The sequence below is a fragment of the Hermetia illucens genome, chromosome 5 (genome assembly GCF_905115235.1).
Source record: "Hermetia illucens chromosome 5, iHerIll2.2.curated.20191125, whole genome shotgun sequence".
NCBI lineage: Eukaryota > Metazoa > Arthropoda > Insecta > Diptera > Stratiomyidae > Hermetia > Hermetia illucens.
This window is the reverse complement of record NC_051853.1, coordinates 5,983,154-6,002,526: the sequence shown is the minus strand read 5'-3', so window position 1 is coordinate 6,002,526 and position 19,373 is coordinate 5,983,154. Positions and strand designations below refer to the sequence as shown.

At 46.9% G+C, this 19,373-nt stretch overlaps 1 protein-coding gene across 2 annotated transcripts in view; it reads right to left on the bottom strand.

Moving 5' to 3' along the window:
* LOC119657990 overlaps positions 1-19,373 on the bottom strand; it is a 132,628-nt gene that overhangs the window by 58,388 nt on the left and 54,867 nt on the right. For both annotated transcript variants that reach the window (XM_038065207.1, XM_038065208.1), the window contains exon 2: positions 2,132-2,377. In XM_038065207.1, coding sequence (XP_037921135.1) covers positions 2,132-2,302 — 171 coding nt within the window. In that variant the 5' untranslated portion in view covers positions 2,303-2,377. The remainder of the gene's footprint in view (positions 1-2,131; positions 2,378-19,373) is intronic.

Sequence of the window (19,373 nt, the reverse complement as noted above, 5' to 3'; positions counted from 1 at the left end):
AGTCATCGCGCAAGCATTTGCGGACGACCTAGCCGTAATAATTACCGGCAAGTTTGCGGACACAGTATGTGATCGCTTGAATGCAACTCTGCATGTAATCCAAAGCTGGTGCCTCCGCAATGGACTCACGGTGAACGCTAGAAAGACTGGACTAGTTATGTTCACTAGAAACGTCAGCTGGGGCAGCTATACGCTACCCACTTTAGCAGGGGCGGAAATCCAGCTGGCACAAACAGTCAAGTACTTAGGAGTACATTTCGACTCCAAGTTAACGTGGAAGTATCATATCCAGGAATAATATCAGAAATCTTGTAGATTGCTCTGGTGCTGTAGGAATGCGATAGGTAAGACCTGGGGACTTTCACCTAAACGGATATATTGGATGTATACATCCATAATAAAACCCATTTTGATGTATGCATGCATCGTCTGGTGGCCAAGACTGAACTTTGCTAACAGCAGGAAGCTGCTAACGCAGATTCAGAGATTTGGTTGCCTAAGTATTACGAGAGCAATGAGTACTACGCCGACTGCGGCACTTGAAGCTATCCTAAATTTACCCCCCATTCACTTGGAGGTGAAACGGAAAGCGGCCAACGACGCATATAGGCTCGATACCATTGGGGCGTGGAAAGGTGGCCAATCAAACGGGCATGCGTCTATCTGGAAATTCCTTGAAAAACATCCGGTAGCCCTGATGCCGACCGATCATATGGTTTCCAGATTCGTCTTTGAAAAGACATACACTGTCGTAATCACCGAAAGAGAAGAATGGTCGACAAGTGGCCATGAGTCTTTTTAGATTACAGACCTAATAATCTTCACCGACGGGTCAGTCAAGGAGAATGGATCGGGTGCAGGTGTGTTCTCGGAGAATCCGATTATAGAACTGGCCCGACCCCTCGGAAAAATGACGACCATATTCCAGGCGGAGATATATGCCATTTCATTGGCAACAGAAGAATGTCTGCGACAAAAATGGAGGGGTCGCACCATTCGAATTTGTTCCGACAGTCGGGCGGCATTATCAGCACTAAATGGCAACAACATATCAAGCCAGTTGGTGTGGAGTTGTCATCAGGTGCTGCTGAAACTTGGCCGACTGAACGAAACATTGCTGATGTGGGTGCCGGGGCACTCTAGCATCGCCGGTAATGAGGGGGCTGACAGACTGGCTCGCCTAGGGTCTGGATCCACAATGGTGGGGCCAGAACCAGCTCTTGGAATCCGACCATCACTGTCAAGTCTACTCTGAAGGGTGAAATTGCAAGGATTCACGCAACCGAGTGGAGAAATTTGGACTCTTGCCGGCAAGCGAAAATCCTTATGAAGGAGCCTAGGGCCACTAGAGCGGCATTTTTGTTGTTCCTTAAGAAGAGGGACATGAAAACCCTAGTAGGGCTTTTGACGGGACACTGCCCCTTAAACTACCATATGGAAAAGATTGGGGTGGTGGTTTCCGCTGTGTGCAGCCAATGTGAGGAGGAGGAGGAGACGGCCCTGCACTTTTTATGCAGCTGCCTGGCATCCTCAGATCTCAGACGAAGGCACCTTGGCAAGGTTTTCTTCAATGAAGAATCTGCACACTCTCTGCCTCTTGAGAATGTTCTCAGATTCGCTAAAGCCTGCGAACACCGTAGGCGGGAAGCCATTGAATAGGCAACTTACGGGGATAGTACAATGGGCCTAATAATGGCCTGAGTACTCGGAGCTGCGGCTCCCCCCAGTTAACTAAACTAAACTAAACTAAACTTCTTTGCTCACTTTTGAATTTTGATAGTTTGTAAATTAATAATTTCTCTATTAATTTATTAGATCCGGATCTAATTAACACTCATAGCCGGACGTCGGTATTATTGCTACAATTAGAACCGAATTAAAACTATAAATTTCCAACCTTGACTTCGGCCAATTCAAGGCACTGTTTCCACCCTTCAAGTTCACCCAGCTAATTTCCAAATTAAATCGATTAAATTACCAAATTACATAAATCAAATTTCACAGCAAAATACAAACAAAACCTAAACATTGGCATTCCGCGCCTCCATGATAGTTTGAAATTTAAATTGAATAAATAATTGGATTCAGATTGAAATGCTTTCAAGATAGTAAGCCGACACTGCATACTTACGCTTCGTTTCTTCTTCAAGTAGCCACTCATCTTGACCTTGGCGGGCTCGGGTTGAATTTCCGGTCGCTCCACATTATACTTCTTGACCACCATGAATTTCTGCATTTTCCTTAGCGTCGCATAAATATCAGGCGCGAGTTTGTCTGAATTGTATCTGGCGGTGAGTGGCATTCGAATTAGATAGATTGGCTAGCACTTAGCCACGCTCACAGTTAATTGGTTAGCAGCAATGCATACACGGTTTACCTGGTGAGAGGGCAAAAGAAAAATTGTTGAAATTTTGTGTTCATTGATATAATTTTAATTTATGGAATTTTAGAAATTTTTATTCAAAGGTAGCACCCTTAGGGAAAATGATGACTTTGAGAAGAGCTTAACGTTAAGTAATGTTGTCAACAGCAAGTCGTTTTCGAAATACCCGAAAAATCAAATGCTTTCTGTCTTGGGTTAAACAAAATTTTATCAAAATCGGTTTAGGGAAACACAATTACTCCAGGTTATAGCAGGATGTTGAACTAACACCCCCTAAAATCATCTCACTCTTCTGCTTATATACCTGGGCATCCATCGTGAAGTACTGTTGACGGGAAAGGCTCTGGTCTATATGAGCACGCGATCTATTTTGCCTCTGAACTTAGCATCTCCTCTATGAGACTGTGGGCTCTGTTATCCGCCCTAAAGGTACGACTGGACCTGCTTCTCTACTTGCTGCTTAGACTTGGATAGTGAAATATAATTTGCTACGAATCCTCGAAGTTTGTGGCGTATTTGATAGTATCGAACGTGTCTTCAAATGCAAGCCTAAGAGATGCAAATATTTTTCTTCCACTTTGTCTTTGCTCGACCTATTTCTTAACACATGGGATCAGTCTATGTCTTCAAATGTCAGTTTTAGAGTAATCCTGTATAATAACTTCCTACTAGTAGCTTTTCGGAAGTCCAGAATGGTGTCCGAGGGATTTACTTTTCCTTTTTTGAAGAGACAGTGAGAGAAGAGAGGGAGAAAATTGTCATTTGCTCTAACTCATATAGGATAGATGCGCTAAGCGATTATCCTTTGGTTCTTCCATAGTAGGCGTTATCTTTGCTTAAGATGAACCAGCGTTTACTTTCCTCGCTCGCGTATAATCTAGGTGCCCCATGAAGCTCAGTTTGCCATTGATAATCACCTGGGCCGTCGGTGAAAACTATGAGGTTCTGGAGTAAAAGTTTTGCGACCATCCTATTATCCTTTTCCCAATAAAATTCCCATTCTGGACCCAAAAAATCTAGATTGTTCACAGCTATCAAGATGATATCCAGGTTTCCTCCAACAATCAAGAAGAGTATCAACGTCACTGCGAGAAACTTCGTTCGCTCCTACAGGCAGCGGAGCCCCAGATCAACTGGGACAAATGTCAAAACGGCCAGTCTGGATGTATTCGTATTCGCTGGCGACTATATCAGCAAGAACGGTTTCCGTCCACCAGAACCCAGAATCCAGGTAATCACAGATTTCTCGAAGCCCATAGACTTCTCGCAAATAAAACGCTTTCTAGGCGTCATTAATTATTATCGCCGATACGTCCCGCAGCTTGAGGCCCCGCTAACTGAGCTTCAAGCCCTGCTAACTGAGCTATTCAAGGACTGTATGAACAAGAAATCCAGAACCAATAGACAATTGAGGCTAACTCCTTGTTTGGGCGTTGCAAGTAGGACATCGCCTCTGCTGCCGCTTCAGACTGCTTAGAATCCGCTTAAAGGATAGCTTTATGAACTAACCGCGAACTTTTCGCCGTTTTCGCTGCGCCAAATACTTTTGATGGAACCTGATAGGACGCCAGTTCGTGATATACACCGACCATCGCCCACTTGCCTTCGTACTGACGCAGCCCTCCCACAAGGCTTCACCACGTCATGCCAAGCAACTCGACTTCATCGGCCAGTTTGGCACCCAATTCGAGTGCACACCTGGTGACTAAAACGTTGCGGCAGACGCTCTGCCTCTCGTGGAGACGGCCTCCATACCTACCACACCCAGTTTCCGAGCTATCAGTGAGGCACAGATGAAAGACGAACTGCCGTCGCCAGCCCTCGTCTCAAGTTTGATCGACTTGAGTTGGAACCATGCGGAATACTACATAGAATTCAATGGCACGATCGAATTTTATCTACCGGTTTCACTTCGCTGCCTGGTTTTGACACCGTTCACCAACTGACACACCCCTGCCGCTAAACCATAGCCAAACATGGAGCGCTTAGGTTCTTCTGACTGAGTTTCCCCAAGGTCGTCTTGCTCTTGACTAAGCAATGTGTTCCATGCCACCTCTCAAAGGTACACCGCCACAACAAGCACAGCTGGATAATTTCAAAACTCTTAACGCTCGATTTGATCACATCCATATGCGAAGGCTACGGGGCTTTCTTTATTATTAATGATCGATATACACGTTCGTTGCATGTAATTCCAGTCCTGGATACGAGGCCTCTCACCATCGCATGGGCCATATTCGATCACTGGATTTTTGTTTTTGGTACGCCTCTGTACATCAGCGCTGATCAAGCTCGCCAATTTGAGGCTCGCGTGGTCGTCCTGCTCAATCGCCTCGTAGGAACGAAACATGTCAGCACAACACCTTATTGCCCTCAGGCTAACTGAATGATGAAACGGATGCCACGCACTCCCAAGGCCGCCTTAAAGTGCATGTGAGATTCGATGCCTCCGAGCGTTTCCATTTGTCGCTTCCTACACAAGACTTTCAAATGGGATCTGCAAGCCTCTCCGGCTGAAACGGTTTTGGTCTCCGCATTCCGCACGAGTTCATCACTCCTCAGAATTAACCAGCCGCCAGCCTCAAGGACTCCATCGCAGACGTGTACGAACCATTTGGAAGCTGCTTATTTCGAGTGGGTCGACGGCCCATTCCCGCAGATTCGACAATCTTAGCCACGCAAACCCGGTCATATTAACAGTCGCAACCTCTGCCTACTAATATGCAGCCTTTGAACATACATTTGGTTCCATCAGTTCTTCGACACCATGATCACAACCCCCAAAATAAGGTTTTTTTTCGAGATTTTCCTGAGAGTTCATGTTTGAATTATATTCCATAAGTAATAAACCAATGGATTACGCAACTTTTCGCAAAAGAAATGAATATTGATAATTATTTATAAATTTGTTTTTTTGGGAGTAGGGTAAGTGAACGCGTTTACACTCCAACGAGTGTTGGACTCCGGCAACAGTACGCCATCGGACTACCAACTAAACACCTCTCCTGTCATCCAAGAATTAACCTGGAACCGTTTGACACATTGCTTTGGGCTGGCTTTCCTACTCTCCCTGTTTTGGGAGCCTTCAACTCAGGGAATTCCTTTGACTAACGCTTACCAGTCGGCCCGCAAAAGTACCGCAACGTCGTCTGCATAACCGACTAGGCGCGACTCTTCTGGTATGTCGGGTCTTAGCAGACTATCATAGGAAGTGGTCCGGAGGTAAATCCTCCTCTGGCCCTCTAGCGTCTCATAGAGCAGGTAATGGACTCTCAGATAATTCCTCAATATCTGCAAAAGATAGCTTGGCATGTGAAATGAGTTTTCTAATGTGCCTAGCATATCTGTCCATCTTCTGGAATTGAGGGTATTTCTGACGTCAAGCGTTATGAGAACACTATCCGTTGAGATCGGCGGCTGTGTGCCTCGGCTCGATGAATAGCATGCACGACCTCCATAACATCGTGGATCTCCCTGCTTCGAACCCGATCCACCTTGGGGATAAGTCTCCGGTAGCGTGATCGCCTCAGTGAGTCTACTTTTGATGGGTTTCTCAAAGACTTTCCTAGCCGTGTCAAGCATATACAGCTCGGGATCTCCTTTTCACTTGCTGCTCAACGCAAGTCTCGACACGTTCCTGCGACAAGGAAAAATACCCTCCTTTAGACCAGCGTCGAATACTCCCAGCAGCAAGTTTGGTCGTTGGCATGCCCCTTCCCGGACATGTAAACGTGGTGCCAAAGGGCGGAGCTTATGACACTTTTTCCGTAGGTTGGCAATTTCTGTAGTCCATTAGTACATAGAAGGCTGGTCACGGCTGGGCCCCCCCGGAGCATGGAAGTCTCATATGCTGTCATCAACAGGTTCATAACTGAGTTTGCGACAGTGTCAGCTGTAACGTTACCACCCCCGAAGCGCCCTCCAGCGAGACTCTGCGTTCCAAGACTTTCAACAAACTTCCCGATGTTCACACTCGCGACATTCCAAATCCAGGGGGAGCGCCGGGTTGGTGCAAAGTAAAGTCAACCACAATGTGTTGGTGATCACTCGTAGAGAAGTTTTCTAGGACTGGCCACCCACCCACCGATCGTGTCAGAGATTCTGAGGCAAAAGTGATGTCAGGGATGCTTCCTTCGCAGCCTGGGTGCCGAAACGTTGGTGTGGATCCGTTGTTTAAAATTATAAACCCGCTTCTCGCCGCAATTTTCAGGATCTGTTTCTCTCTGGAGTCTGGCTGAGGCATGCTCCATTCAAGGGCGCTAGCATTAAAATCACTGTCTACTAGGAGTCGCCACTCCATGCACTCCATGCCCGAAACGGCGTCTTCCAGAGCATCAAGCCAGCACCGACAGTTTCACTCGGAATCAGGTAAACACTGAAAAATGTTATGCCTAAACACCGAATCCAAACAAACACATTCCCTCGGCCTTGCGCAAGAATACGAAGCCGAACGCTGCCCCGAACCCAGATGGTAGCGGGACCCGATAAGACAAAACGCCCTGAAGCCGGGTCCCAGTTCTAGTATTGTTCGCTGGTTAGCACTAGATCACCCTTTACCTTCGCAGTGAACTACATTAGCAGCTAATGAGCGGTCACACTCCGGTGCATGTTAATTTGTAGGATGTTAATGGTGCCCTAGACCTTTCCAGTTTTGCCCTAAGGTGTGGACTTCGTCCCGACTCGCAACGTGTGCGACGCTCTCACCAGACGGGTTAGGATCTTTGCAGAGAACGCAACTTTCGCTTTCATTTCAGGTCTTCGCTTGATGACCTACTCGACCGCATCTGTGACATGCTGTCGTCCTGCCCGGTCCCTTGCAGTTTGCTGACATGTGTTCGTAATCCTGGCACGTGTAAGACTTGATGGGGATTATCGACTACTTATCCAATTTTGATTTTCCCGCTGCTAAGAAGTTTCCTCGCATATTGTTCGGGGACTTCCACCACAGCGAATTTTTGGCCTCGAGCGTTTTTAGAGGTGATACCTATCCAGGCGATGGTTACCTTTGGATTTTCACGCTTTATGGCCTGCTCCATTTTGACTTTAACTGGGAGGCAATCAAGATCCCGGATTCCTAGAGAGCACATAGGCTCTAGGGTAGAAACAAGAGCCTTCTCCCTTCTAACCCGTTGGCCGCTTCAGTTCGACGAGGACATCGCCACCCTTCGTTTCCATGTGGAAGACACCTCTGCTCCGTTGTCTTTGGGTTTCATCCTATAGCGGATTTCACTAAGGATCTCCAGAAATGTCTTGCCTTCCGTCGGCTCAATGAGCACAGCCGAAGTTTAGTCCTTCTTCGTTTCCTCGTCTTCTCTGTTCATGTCCGAATCCACCTGCACAGGAGCAACGATTCTGACTGGGTTTTTTCTGGAGTAGGAACACTACAGGTTATAGAATAAGGCTTGCACTTTATTTGGGCGTCCCGATGTCATGGCCGGTATTTCAGCCCTTGCAGCCTTCTTCGCTGGTCGCTCCAGTGAGCGACGCGTTTTTGTAGTAAACAGAAAATTTAAATCTGTCATCACCGTTCAAGTTTGCATAATTTCTTCGAAAATTTGTCACACAAAAACTCACATTTACAAAAATGCTAAATTCAGTGTGACATTTCCAGTTTCCAGACCACCTAATTTATATTTCCAAATTGAAAATGAAATACGGATTTCAGCAAAACTCTGCATTTCTTTCAATACATTATAATTTCCAATTCAAATATGTCCGTGTCTCTGTGCAATTTGGTATTTGCAATATGTTCCGAATTTTGCAAAGTGTATCGTCTTGGTCTCTTTATTGCCTATTCAGTGGCAAGAGTTGCAAGCAGATGGGCGACCTTCCCCCCGGGCCTGTGGACGAGGTCATGCCCAGAAAACTATTGCAAACAAATTATTATAATTTTATTCTATTATTCCAGCTTCAGATACTTTACATTTTCTTTCGTGGATAGAAAACGAAAACTGGTTAAACACTGCTTCCATGAAGTCAGTATCAGATCGTGGAGAGGTTACTTTTTATCTTCTCGCTAGCACTGTCCTTTCAGTTTGTTTTGCTGATTTATCTTTCGAAAGTTCTACAAAACAGATATTCAACTACAAGAAAAAAGATACAAATTGATTTCCCAACGATGGAAAAAGTTCCAATGATTTAACCTTGCTCCAAGCAGATTTTGAACTCTCAATTTTAATTAAATCTGACTTTTTTTATTTGGGGTGGTTTTTATGCACTGAAGACAATTCGGAGTGAACTGATTCCACGAACCCAGTTAAAAAGTGATTTATGGGAGTAATAGGCGCCCGTTCGCTGTCTACCCAGTAACCGAAAGCCACAGATGGTTGGATTTAATTGCCGATAATTTCCTACTGCAATGATTCATAAATTGTTTTACTATCGCTCGCCGTACGTACACATATCCGCCATATTCACCTGTTCGATTCAGTATTGTTGCAGAGCTGTTTAAGCCGGTCGAAAGTTACTCAACCGTTCGGCCCGTACAAGACCAGTACCAGTACCGCGGAGCTTGGGTACGACAGTAAACGCGGCTTGTTAAGGCGAACGAGCGGCACACTTCACTCACTTTACTCTACTTACTCCATGTCTTATATCATCGAAAATAATGCGGAAATAATGGAAGTTTATTACTATCCAGGCTTTTTTTGCGAACGAAAGATTGATGGTTTGATTTGATGTTACCCGTGGAAAATTATTGCGTTACCATAAGAGATTTCGAGGGCGTAACAGTTGGAATGAATATTCAACGTTTGGAATGGTAATTTCAAGCGGATTTACTTGCCGTCATAACAATTCGAAGACATGTCTTATCCCCATGAATTTGGTAGCTAAGGAACACTGGTCATGTTCCGGAAGAGCCTCTTCAAAAGAACGCCAAAATTAAATGCACACTTAATACGCCGGTTCAAAACACAAAAGGGGAGAAACCGGGGAAGAGGCTGCGCGAGAAGCTGAATGACTCAACAGGCCAGCAAACCCCGAAAAGAAAAAAGGACTCAACTCCCAAAAAGACGGAGTTCATAAAAAATACGTCTGAAGCTACCAGTGAAAATGCTGTAGTGGCTACCTCGAGAAAAGGGATCGAACCTGCAAAGGCGGATGCGGAAGCTTGGAGGAAGGTAGAACCACGGAAAAGAAATTATCGGAGGAAGATTAGACCGGAGGTGATTTTCATTTCCAAACGGGGCGAAGGGTCATACGCCGACATTCTCAGGAAAGTGAAGGCAGACCCCGAACTCACCAATTCGGAAGACAACGTCAGCCGCATTAGACGGGCGCAGAAGGGAGATGTTATGTTGGAACTTAAGAATTCAAGGATGTAACCGCGGACAAATTCTTAAGCCAAATCGAGAAGACTTTAGGGCAGGAAGCCAACATAAGAGCTAGCAGGCCGGAGATCACTATAATCTGCAAAGATATAGATGAAATCACGACGAAGGAGGAGGTTCGCGAAGCGTTGGAGAAACAGTTCGATCTTGCCGGATTACAAGAGTCAGTGGTGAAAACGCTAAGGAAAGCCTATGGGGGAACACAAACCGCCATCATCAGCCTACCAGTGGAGAACGCACTCAAACTGTTAGCAGCAGGGAGAGTGAGAATAGGCTGGGTTATGTGTCGCCTTAGGGAACAGGTGGCGTTAAAACGGTGCTTTAGATGCCTTAGCTTTGGTCACAATGCGAAGTCATGCACTAACCCAAATGACAGGTCAAAGCAATGCAGGAGATGCGGAGTGGAAGGCTATATCAGCAAGGACTGCGGAGCTGACCCAAATTGTCTACTGTGCAAAGGAAAGGAGGGTGTGGACCATCGCACATTGCGGGCAGCAGCAGGCGAGAAAAACATCGATGTGGCCATAGTAAGTTAACCATACGGAAACCGCGGTGGTAGCGTTTGGGTCAAAGACCAAACGGGCCAAGCAGCGCTGTAGACTTGTGGAGAACAAGCCTTCCAGGAAATAATGGAGCACCCGGAGGAGGGCTTCATCAGAGCGAAGGTGAAGGGCATCCACATCTACAGCTGCTATGCTCCACCCAGCGCTACACTCGTCGAGTATGAGCGGATGCTTGCTGCTATTGTTTTGGATGTAAGAGGACGTTGGCCGATCATAATAGGAGACGATTTCAATGCGTGGGCTCTTGAATGGGGCAGCCGGATAACTAATGTCAGGGGACGTGTTCTCCTCGAAGCCACCCAGATCACTCGATGGGCGACGGAAGCATGCGATGCTACTATGCCCAGAGGGCGATTGCTCCCCAGTAGGCAACCCAACTACTGGTGGAACAACGAAATCGCAAGTTTGCGAGCCGCATGTTTTCGGGCAAGGAGGCTTTGCCAGAGACTCAGGGGAAAACCCGGTGGCGACGGTCGAGAGGAGGCACACAAGCAATTGCGTGGCCTCCTAAAGGAAGCCATTCGGAGGAGCAAAAAGAACTGCTTCAAACAGCTATGCGACCATGCCGACATAAACCATTGGGGCGAGGCTTACAGAGTGGTGATGAAAAGGCTGCGGAAATTACCCCAGGTAACCTGTCCGCGCCTCCTGAAACAGATTGTTACCACTCTGTTCCTTCACCACGAAAATAGGGGAAGGCAAATTTTTGTCCAGCTAAATGACGACAGAATACCGCCTGTAACTGTGGAGGAGCTGCGGGAAATATGTGGTAGGTTCGGTGACAACAAGGCCCCAGGTTTGGATGGCATCTCCAACCGAGCTTTGAAACTGGCAGTGAAGACTAGGCCCGAACTTTTCGCCAACACCTTCGAGGCGTGCCTAAAAGTAGGAATATTCCCTGCCCAGTGGAAAAATCAAAAGTTGGTGTTGCTTCCGAAGCCTGGCAAGCCACCTGGAAACCCAGCGTCGTATCGTCCTATCTACCTGTTGGATACAATGGGGAAGATGATGGAGAGAGTCATCTACAACAGACTCCTGCCCATCGTCGAAGCCAGCAATGGTTTGTCGGAACGCCAGTTTGGTTTCCGACGCGCCCACTCTACGGTGGACGCAATTAACATAGTGGTAAACCTGGCAAAAGGTGCACGGATTTCTGGCGGCTGCTGTGCCGTGGTGGCGTTGGATGTGAAAAACGCATTCAACTCGGCCAACTGGAATAGAATTAAAGGGGCCCCGGATACTTAGCGAATTTGGTGGAAAACTACCTCTCAGAGAGGACTCTCTGGTACGGGACGGATGAGGGCCCCAAAGAGTACATTGTCACAGCCGGGGTACCACAGGGATCGGTACTTGGTCCCCTCTTGTGGAATATCATGTATAATGGGGTGCTTGTCACAGCCGGGGTACCACAGGGATCGGTACTTGGTCCCCTGTTGTGGAATATCATGTATAATGGGGTGCTTGCTCTTCCCGTCCTAGAGGGGACTACGATTGTCAGATTTGCGGATGACCTAGCTGTGGTTGTTGCAGCAAAACACGCAGAAGATGTGGAGGTTTACGCAACAGAAACAGTGAGAGCGGTAAAGTCCTGGCTAAAAAAGGCCGGGCTGACCTTGGCGGACGCGAAAACGGAAGCGGTCTTAATAACGAAACGCAGGAAAAATAACACTGTAAAAGTGGAGGTCGGTGGACATACGGTCGTATCAAAGCCGCTATCAAATACCTGGGGGTAATAATTGACACCAAATTGAGTTTTGGGGAACACCTAGAGTATGCATGCCAAAAGGCAGCCAGTGCCACCACGGCACTTGCAAAAATGTTGCCAAATATTGGTGGGCCGAAACATTGCCGGAGGTTGGTGCTAGCCGGAGTGGTGTGCTCCATCCTGCTCTACTCGTCGCCTATGTGGGCAGAGGCGCTTGCAAACTCTCAGAGACGGAAGCAGGTGAACTCGGTTTACCGGCGGATGGCTTTGAGGGTTTGCAGTGCTTTTAGAACCACATCAGATGAGGCAGTATTGGTGGTGGCAGGCATGATCCCGGTTGACATTCTGGCCAAAGAAATGAGTGTCCTGTACAGTGCAAGACATATGGAGGGGCATGCAGTGTAGAAATGCGGCAGGGTCAGAGTCGCTTGATCTCTGGCAACGCAGATGGGACGAGTCTGCGAAAGGTCGGTGGACGCACAGGCTCATTCCCAACATTAGGGTGTGGCTTGAGCGAAAACATGGGGATAGCAACTACCACATTACCCAGTTCCTCACGGGACACGGTGGTTACTACAGACAGTATCTGCACCGCTTTGGGTTGGATGATTTTCCGAACTGTCCCAGATGCGATGGCATACCGGAGGATCCAGAGCATGTGATGTTTCACTGCCCACGATTTGCGATGGAGAGAAGGAGCTTAAACCAGGTGCTGGGCAGGAGCGGGACCGCGGAGAGCTTGGTTACTGAGATGTTGGAGTCCGAGGAGAAGTGGCTTGCGGTTGGCTCCGCAATCATCCAAATGCAAGAGGAGGTGCTGAAGGAACAAAGAAGGAGGAAAGCTGCAAATAGGAGAAGGATGAGTGCCTAAGAGCAAACCTACCCCGCGAAGTAATACCTCAATGGTGGTCCCGCGGGGCTGGGGCTAGAGAGACCGGGGGTGGTTTTTAATGGGTGTGAATTCCACACGCGTCCGCTGTTGTTCCGCAGTTCAGGCGGCGGAGCTGCGGCGGACGTGTCTTTCTAAGATTTTCCACCTCCGTGTACGCACAAAAAAAATGCACACTTAATAACTTATGATTTCAAAGGGGGTAAGATTATAGCGGTAGCAGGCACTAGTGTGCTAGATCTAGATTAAATTTACCCCCATCCCAGGATCCTACTAGATTATTTGGGGAGCGAAGGGACTGAGTGTGTAATTAAGCTTAGTGGAAGACCCCAACCTCACAACTAACGTAACTCAAAATGAACGTGTCGCGCACCTCTTCTTCTGATTGCGTTTCTTTTTGGAAGAAGGACTTTAGTCGATCCAAGTAGACCCTGTTGAGCATGCCCCCGACGTTGAGGCTATAATGGTTTAGGTCTCGCTCGAGGACTTCGATGGGGCCCTCGTAAAGAGACTGCAGCGGCCTCTGAGAGGTGTCCGTAGTAATTAGGACATGCGTACAGGATTCGAGATCCCCCATCAGCCACGGTTTTCGCATGGTTGGCGAGTGGTGGCAGCTTCAGCTTCGTCCTTGAACAGATGCAATAGACTGGTAGCCCTGGAGAGTCTAAATTTCTCTCCGTACCCCAGCTCCGCGGAACTTGCAGCAAATTCTTCTCGATTGGATATCCAGAGGCTAAGCAGAACGAGTGGCGGGATCTGCGACGAAAAAGGGTTGCCATGGGCCATTATAGCGGCCTTCAGCGTCCTGTGCCACCTTTCGAGCGTCCCATTGGAATTCGAGTGGTATGCAATTGTCCGGTGGCGTTTGATGCCGGGGTGTGCTGTGAGAAAAAGGGGGACTCAAATTGCATTTCCTGGTCCCTAGTGATTATAATTACCGGCACATCAAAGCGTAGGGTCCATTCTCGAAGGAAGGGCCTCTACATAAGATTGTGCGATAATGACTTTCAAAGGTATCGCCTCAGACGTGAACCTAACGATGATTGTGAGGCCATACCTGAAACCGTGCAAGTCTTCCAAAAGGCCACTGATACCGAGGTGGATTGAGTGGAAATGCTTGGTAGACCAAGAGACCACTCTTACCTCTTTCCTTACATACTTTGTAGTGTGCATGCGATGCACTGTCTGACCTAAGAATTAATGTCCTTGTTCAAGGACGGCCAGAAATACTTTGTGCTGACTAACTCAGTCATTGTCCAAATCCCCGGGTGCCCCAGATCGTAAACAGCATGAAATAATTCATTTCGAAAATCGGTAGAAATATATGGCCCTAGCACCTTGCCTGAGGTCTCGCAGTATATATTGGATGTTGAGCCGAAGGTAGGAAACTCCCTAAATGTATATTTGGAGTTGGTCCTCCAGTTCTGAAGAACTACATCGTCCTTCTGCGCATCGGCGATTGTCGGAAAATCGACGGTGGCAGCAATCTTAACCTCTCCAACATGTGACAAAGCGTCAGCAACTAGGTTATTTTTTTTAGATACGAGTTGAATGTCGGAAGTTAACTGGTTGATAAAGCTCAAGAGGGAACACTTTGTCGGACTTTTTTTTTAAATGCCTTGTCATCAAGGAGTGGTTGAAGAGACGGCACGGTGAGATTAATTATAATTTCGTCCAGTTTCTCACGGGGCGTGGAGCATATCCCCAGTGCATGTTCAGGTTTAAACTAGATACCTCACCCGATTGCCCACGAACGTATTATTCCACTGTCTAAGATTTGGGGACCGAAAGGAACTTAGAGGAGACTCTAGGAGAGGTGCCTGTACCAGGAAATCTCGTACGAAGAATGCTAGTGCGTCAGGAAGACTGGTATGACTGGTACGATGCGTAGAGACGAAAGGTGACTAAGCTAAAGTGAGTCGACTTCGGCCCTGATATAATACCTTATGGTGGTCTCACGGGCCTTGGGAGAATCGAGGGTGGTTTTAGTGAGTAAGAATCCCACACGCTGGCGTGTCCAGACCAGTGTCTTTTGAAGATTTCTACCTCCTCAAAAAAAAGGCAGGCAGAAGACGAAGACAGCGTTTGTCATATCGAGCCCCCTCCCTTTCTAAGGTATTTATTAGAATAAAGTCTATATTATTACTTAAATCGTATTAATTGTTTACCAACGACTGAAGGGATTAAACCTTATTCTTTTCATAATGGATAACATATCTATACTCCATGTATGAGTATTCTCCATCGACCGTAAAGCAGTACAGTGAAACCACGTCGAAAAAAGATTCGATGACAAAGCCTATCCGACATTTCTGTATCTGCCGCTTGCAAAACTCCCAACTGACTGAGGATGAAATGTGGTCAATGACCAGGAAACGCACTGAACCCAATAACTATAACTAAATCTGAATTCCATGCTAATTTTTTCATCCATTCACAATACTAATGATATGCAATTTAAAAGAAATTGACATCGACTATGCGCTATGGTGGCTCGTTTGTGAGTTTTCACTTTTATTCAATTTGATTTGTAATGCAATTGGTGGACCGTTACTGCATTATGCCGGTGCAACGAAAAATCTAAACACCGCAGAGAAGATACCTTGTTAAAATTCCATCTCACTATGACGCTTGCTATTATTAAGATTTTATTGTAAAAAATACGTCTCGACAGATCGGCTCACCTGGAAGGGGGGAAGTGCAGTGATCTGTGTGAATTAATTCTGCAATTTGTAATGATTAAAGCTTTTTCCATGATACCACTATGTTCGTCTTTACAGAATTACGCAACTCCATGAAGAAGATCCATTTCGCGATCGCGAACTTTATGGCGAATGAGTGGCTGTATCTGTATCTATATCTTCCTAATGGAATACTAAGCAAGTGATGGCTGCCTTTGGCTTACAACGTTACCCAAATATTGTAATGAGTCTGAGGCTATGATATTGGTGGTCAGATTATAATCAGTTATACATAACATGCCGGCTCTGCGGGACTTGATTCGAATCCGAATTGCAAAAAGAACTGAATGTTTCCCATTTGTATGATTAATGATAATAGTAGAGATGTAAGTTAGGCGATGAACAAATAGTAATTAAAATTCGCGAAAAATATTAAACGCAGTTCCATGACTTACAACTGTTGAGAGTAGAAAGCAAAATTGTGGAATGCATGGAAAGTTTATTTGAAGGGAAAGACGAACAGTTTTGTTAGAGTCCCGAATTCATTTTTTTTAATCTTTTGAAATTCATATGTTGTTACGAACGCTACAACTGTGGCCCCACGTTGGGCGCCAGCTCTGTTACTACGAGAGTTCAGCGTTGCATCTCCTTGGCACCAACGCAGGCACCAAAGCTCTCAATCGACCAAACTTCCCTAACAGGTTTGCCAGTCGTGAACACCGACTGCACGAAATAATATGTGGAACCGGATGGCAGGTGCTGGAGCTAGCCCGAATGCAAGCAGTTCAGCGAGATGTGGGCCGGGCTTCTAGGTTCTCATTATTTCCCTGCAGGACACAGAGACTATATCACGGGCTTTGACTCAGGAGTCCACAAAACTAAACCCACCCGGGGTAAACTACTCTAATAGAGGCATGAAGTGTCGAGGCTGGTAGTTACCACAGAAGATTTCAATCCCGAAGGAGCTAAACTGCCAAACGGCCTTAATAAGGGAGGGGACTAAATTACAAAAGCTTAACGGGCCCAGGATGGGCGGGGAAGGATTATTTCTGAGCTTATTCTGGCATCTATGCGATGGGTGGCCCCGGTCTTCCTTTCACCTTTATATGGGGGCCAGATGACATGGTCGCCCTGCGGCGGGCCAGCCCAACTTAACGTTGACTCCCTACCTCTTCAAAGATAATGGGAGCAACCCTGATTAAACGAGAGAACTGGTGGGAGGGCTAGAACCAAAACATCTTAGATGCAATCCATAATTACTTTAATCACATATACTCATATACAAATTTTGAATCTGTACAGGGAACTGAAGTGACTGGAGAGAACAGAACTGCAATAAGATATATGTGCGTCCACCCAATTGAAAGGATACACTTATTGTGCAAAACGAGCAAATCCTACTCACGATCACATCCAGGTAAACCGGACTCACCTTGAATTCTTCGTCCTAAATTTTCCGCTTGTCGGACAGCGTGGTGATTCGATTAGAAGCAATTTGCTTCCTTTTTGTACGACACCTCCCACTTTGACCTCTACGTTGTCTTAAACTTCTTCTGCCATGATTGGCAAGCCTGTTTCCGGCTGCCCCCGTTCCGTCATCGAGACAGAAGACAGAAGACAGATGACAGATGACAGAAGACAGAAGACAGAAGACAGAAGACAGAAGACAGAAGACAGAAGACAGAAGACAGAAGACAGAAGACAGAAGACAGAAGACAGAAGACAGAAGACAGAAGACAGAAGACAGAAGACAGAAGACAGAAGACAGAAGACAGAAGACAGAAGACAGAAGACAGAAGACAGAAGACAGAAGACAGAAGACAGAAGACAGAAGACAGAAGACAGAAGACAGAAGACAGAAGACAGAAGACAGAAGACAGAAGACAGAAGACAGAAGACAGAAGACAGAAGACAGAAAACAGAAGACAAATCAATATACATCAGAGTGCAACCGCTCACGAGTTGCTAGCGAGTTCGCTGCGGAGGCCAAAGCTGACTTAGTATTCAGTAGTAAGCAGTACCGAAACAAGGACCCAGTTTTATGGCACCCTGACATATCAGATACCGTTGTCATATGGGTTCGGGACGACACCCTCCTTAAGGTTCTTACCCAAGGCCGAGGGGATGGCTTTGTCTGCATGCGGTCTTCAGGGATAACGTTTTTTAGTGTCTGTCTTACTCCGAATGAGACGATGCCGGACTTTAGACGCAGGCTTAATGCTTTGGAGAACGCTATCTTAAGCACAGATGGGCGGATCCTGGTCGGGGGTGACTTCAATGCTATGTCACTTGAATAGGGCATGCCTCACACAGACTCCAGAGAGAAATGAATTCTGGAAATGGCGACGAGAACAGGACTGGTTGTTCTAAACATCGGATCCACCCCAACTTTCCGACGCCCGGGCTGCGAGGGAAGCATCCCAGACGTAACCTTCGCGTCAGAATCAATGATCTCGTTGGCGGACGGGTGGCGAGTTCTGGAAGACTTCTCGGCAAGCGACCAACAATACATTGCCTTAGAAGTGGTGTACGCCACCCCGGCAATCTTTCTGTGCATGGAACGTCGCGAAAGTGAACACCGGGAGGTATGTCGAAACTCTTGGAATAGGCGAACCGCGCTAGAAGGTACTCCTGGGGGCGGTGGCGATGCAGCTGAGACTGTCGTAAGTCGTAAATTCAGTTATGAACCTGATAAGGACGGCCTGTGGAGCTTCCATGTCCAGGAGGGCATCAAGATGTGGCAAACCTTCTATGTATTGGTGGACAGTGGAAATCGCAGAGCTCCGAAAGGAGTCCCAAAGGCTTCGTCGCTTAACACAATATCTGAGCGTTCGGGAGAAGGTATGTACCATAATGACGAAATACAAATCAGCCAAAAGGAGACTCCGTAGCACAATAAACAAGAGTAAAGCTCGCTGCTGGCAGGATCTGGTCGACAAGGTGAATGGGACCCGTGGGGACTCCGTAACAAACTGGTAAACCGAAAAATCGGGGCTCGGCGAAAACTCTATTATATCCAAGCAGATGGACCGCATTGTAAGGGCACTATCCCCTGCGCACCCCGTATGGGATGATAACATCGGCGCGGACAGTGCAGAGGACTGTCCATTTTTCTCTATGAAAGAGGAACAGGCAGTCCTTTCTATGAAAAGCAAGAAGGTGTCAGGGCCTGATGGTATTCTAGCAGAGGTATACAAACTGGTATTACAACACCCGCCAGACCTACTGCTCGGCGCATTCAGTGCTTGCCTGAAAGAGGGCACTTTCTCTGCTCGTTGAAAGGTGGCGAGGCTTGAGCTGAACCACAAAGGGATAGGCAACCTTAAGTTACCGTCTTCGTACCGCCCACTATGGCTGCTTAACCCTGCAGGAAATTGCTCGAAAAGCAGTAGAAGTAGACTTGCTGAAATGATACGCGCTGCCGGAGATTTATCTCCCCGATAGTTTGGTTTAAGAGCAGGGACATCCACAGTTGATGCTCTCATTTAAGTCGTAGATGACGTTCGACGAGCGGAGGAATATGACCGCCGAACTCGACGGGTGGTGCTCCTCTTAACGCTTGACCTCAGAAATGCCTTCAATTCCATAAGATAGGAAGACATTCTAAGCACACTAGACAATACTTTCCACGTACCGAACTATCTCTTACGGATATTGAGGGACTATCTGAGGAACCGCTCCCTTCTCTATGAAACACTAGAGGGTCAATGGTGGTCACGTCGGGGGTAACACAGGGATCCATCCTAGGGCAGGACCTCTGGAACGCTACCTCGACAACATTGGTTTACAGCAGCGTCTAATGTAGTATCTACGTTAATCTC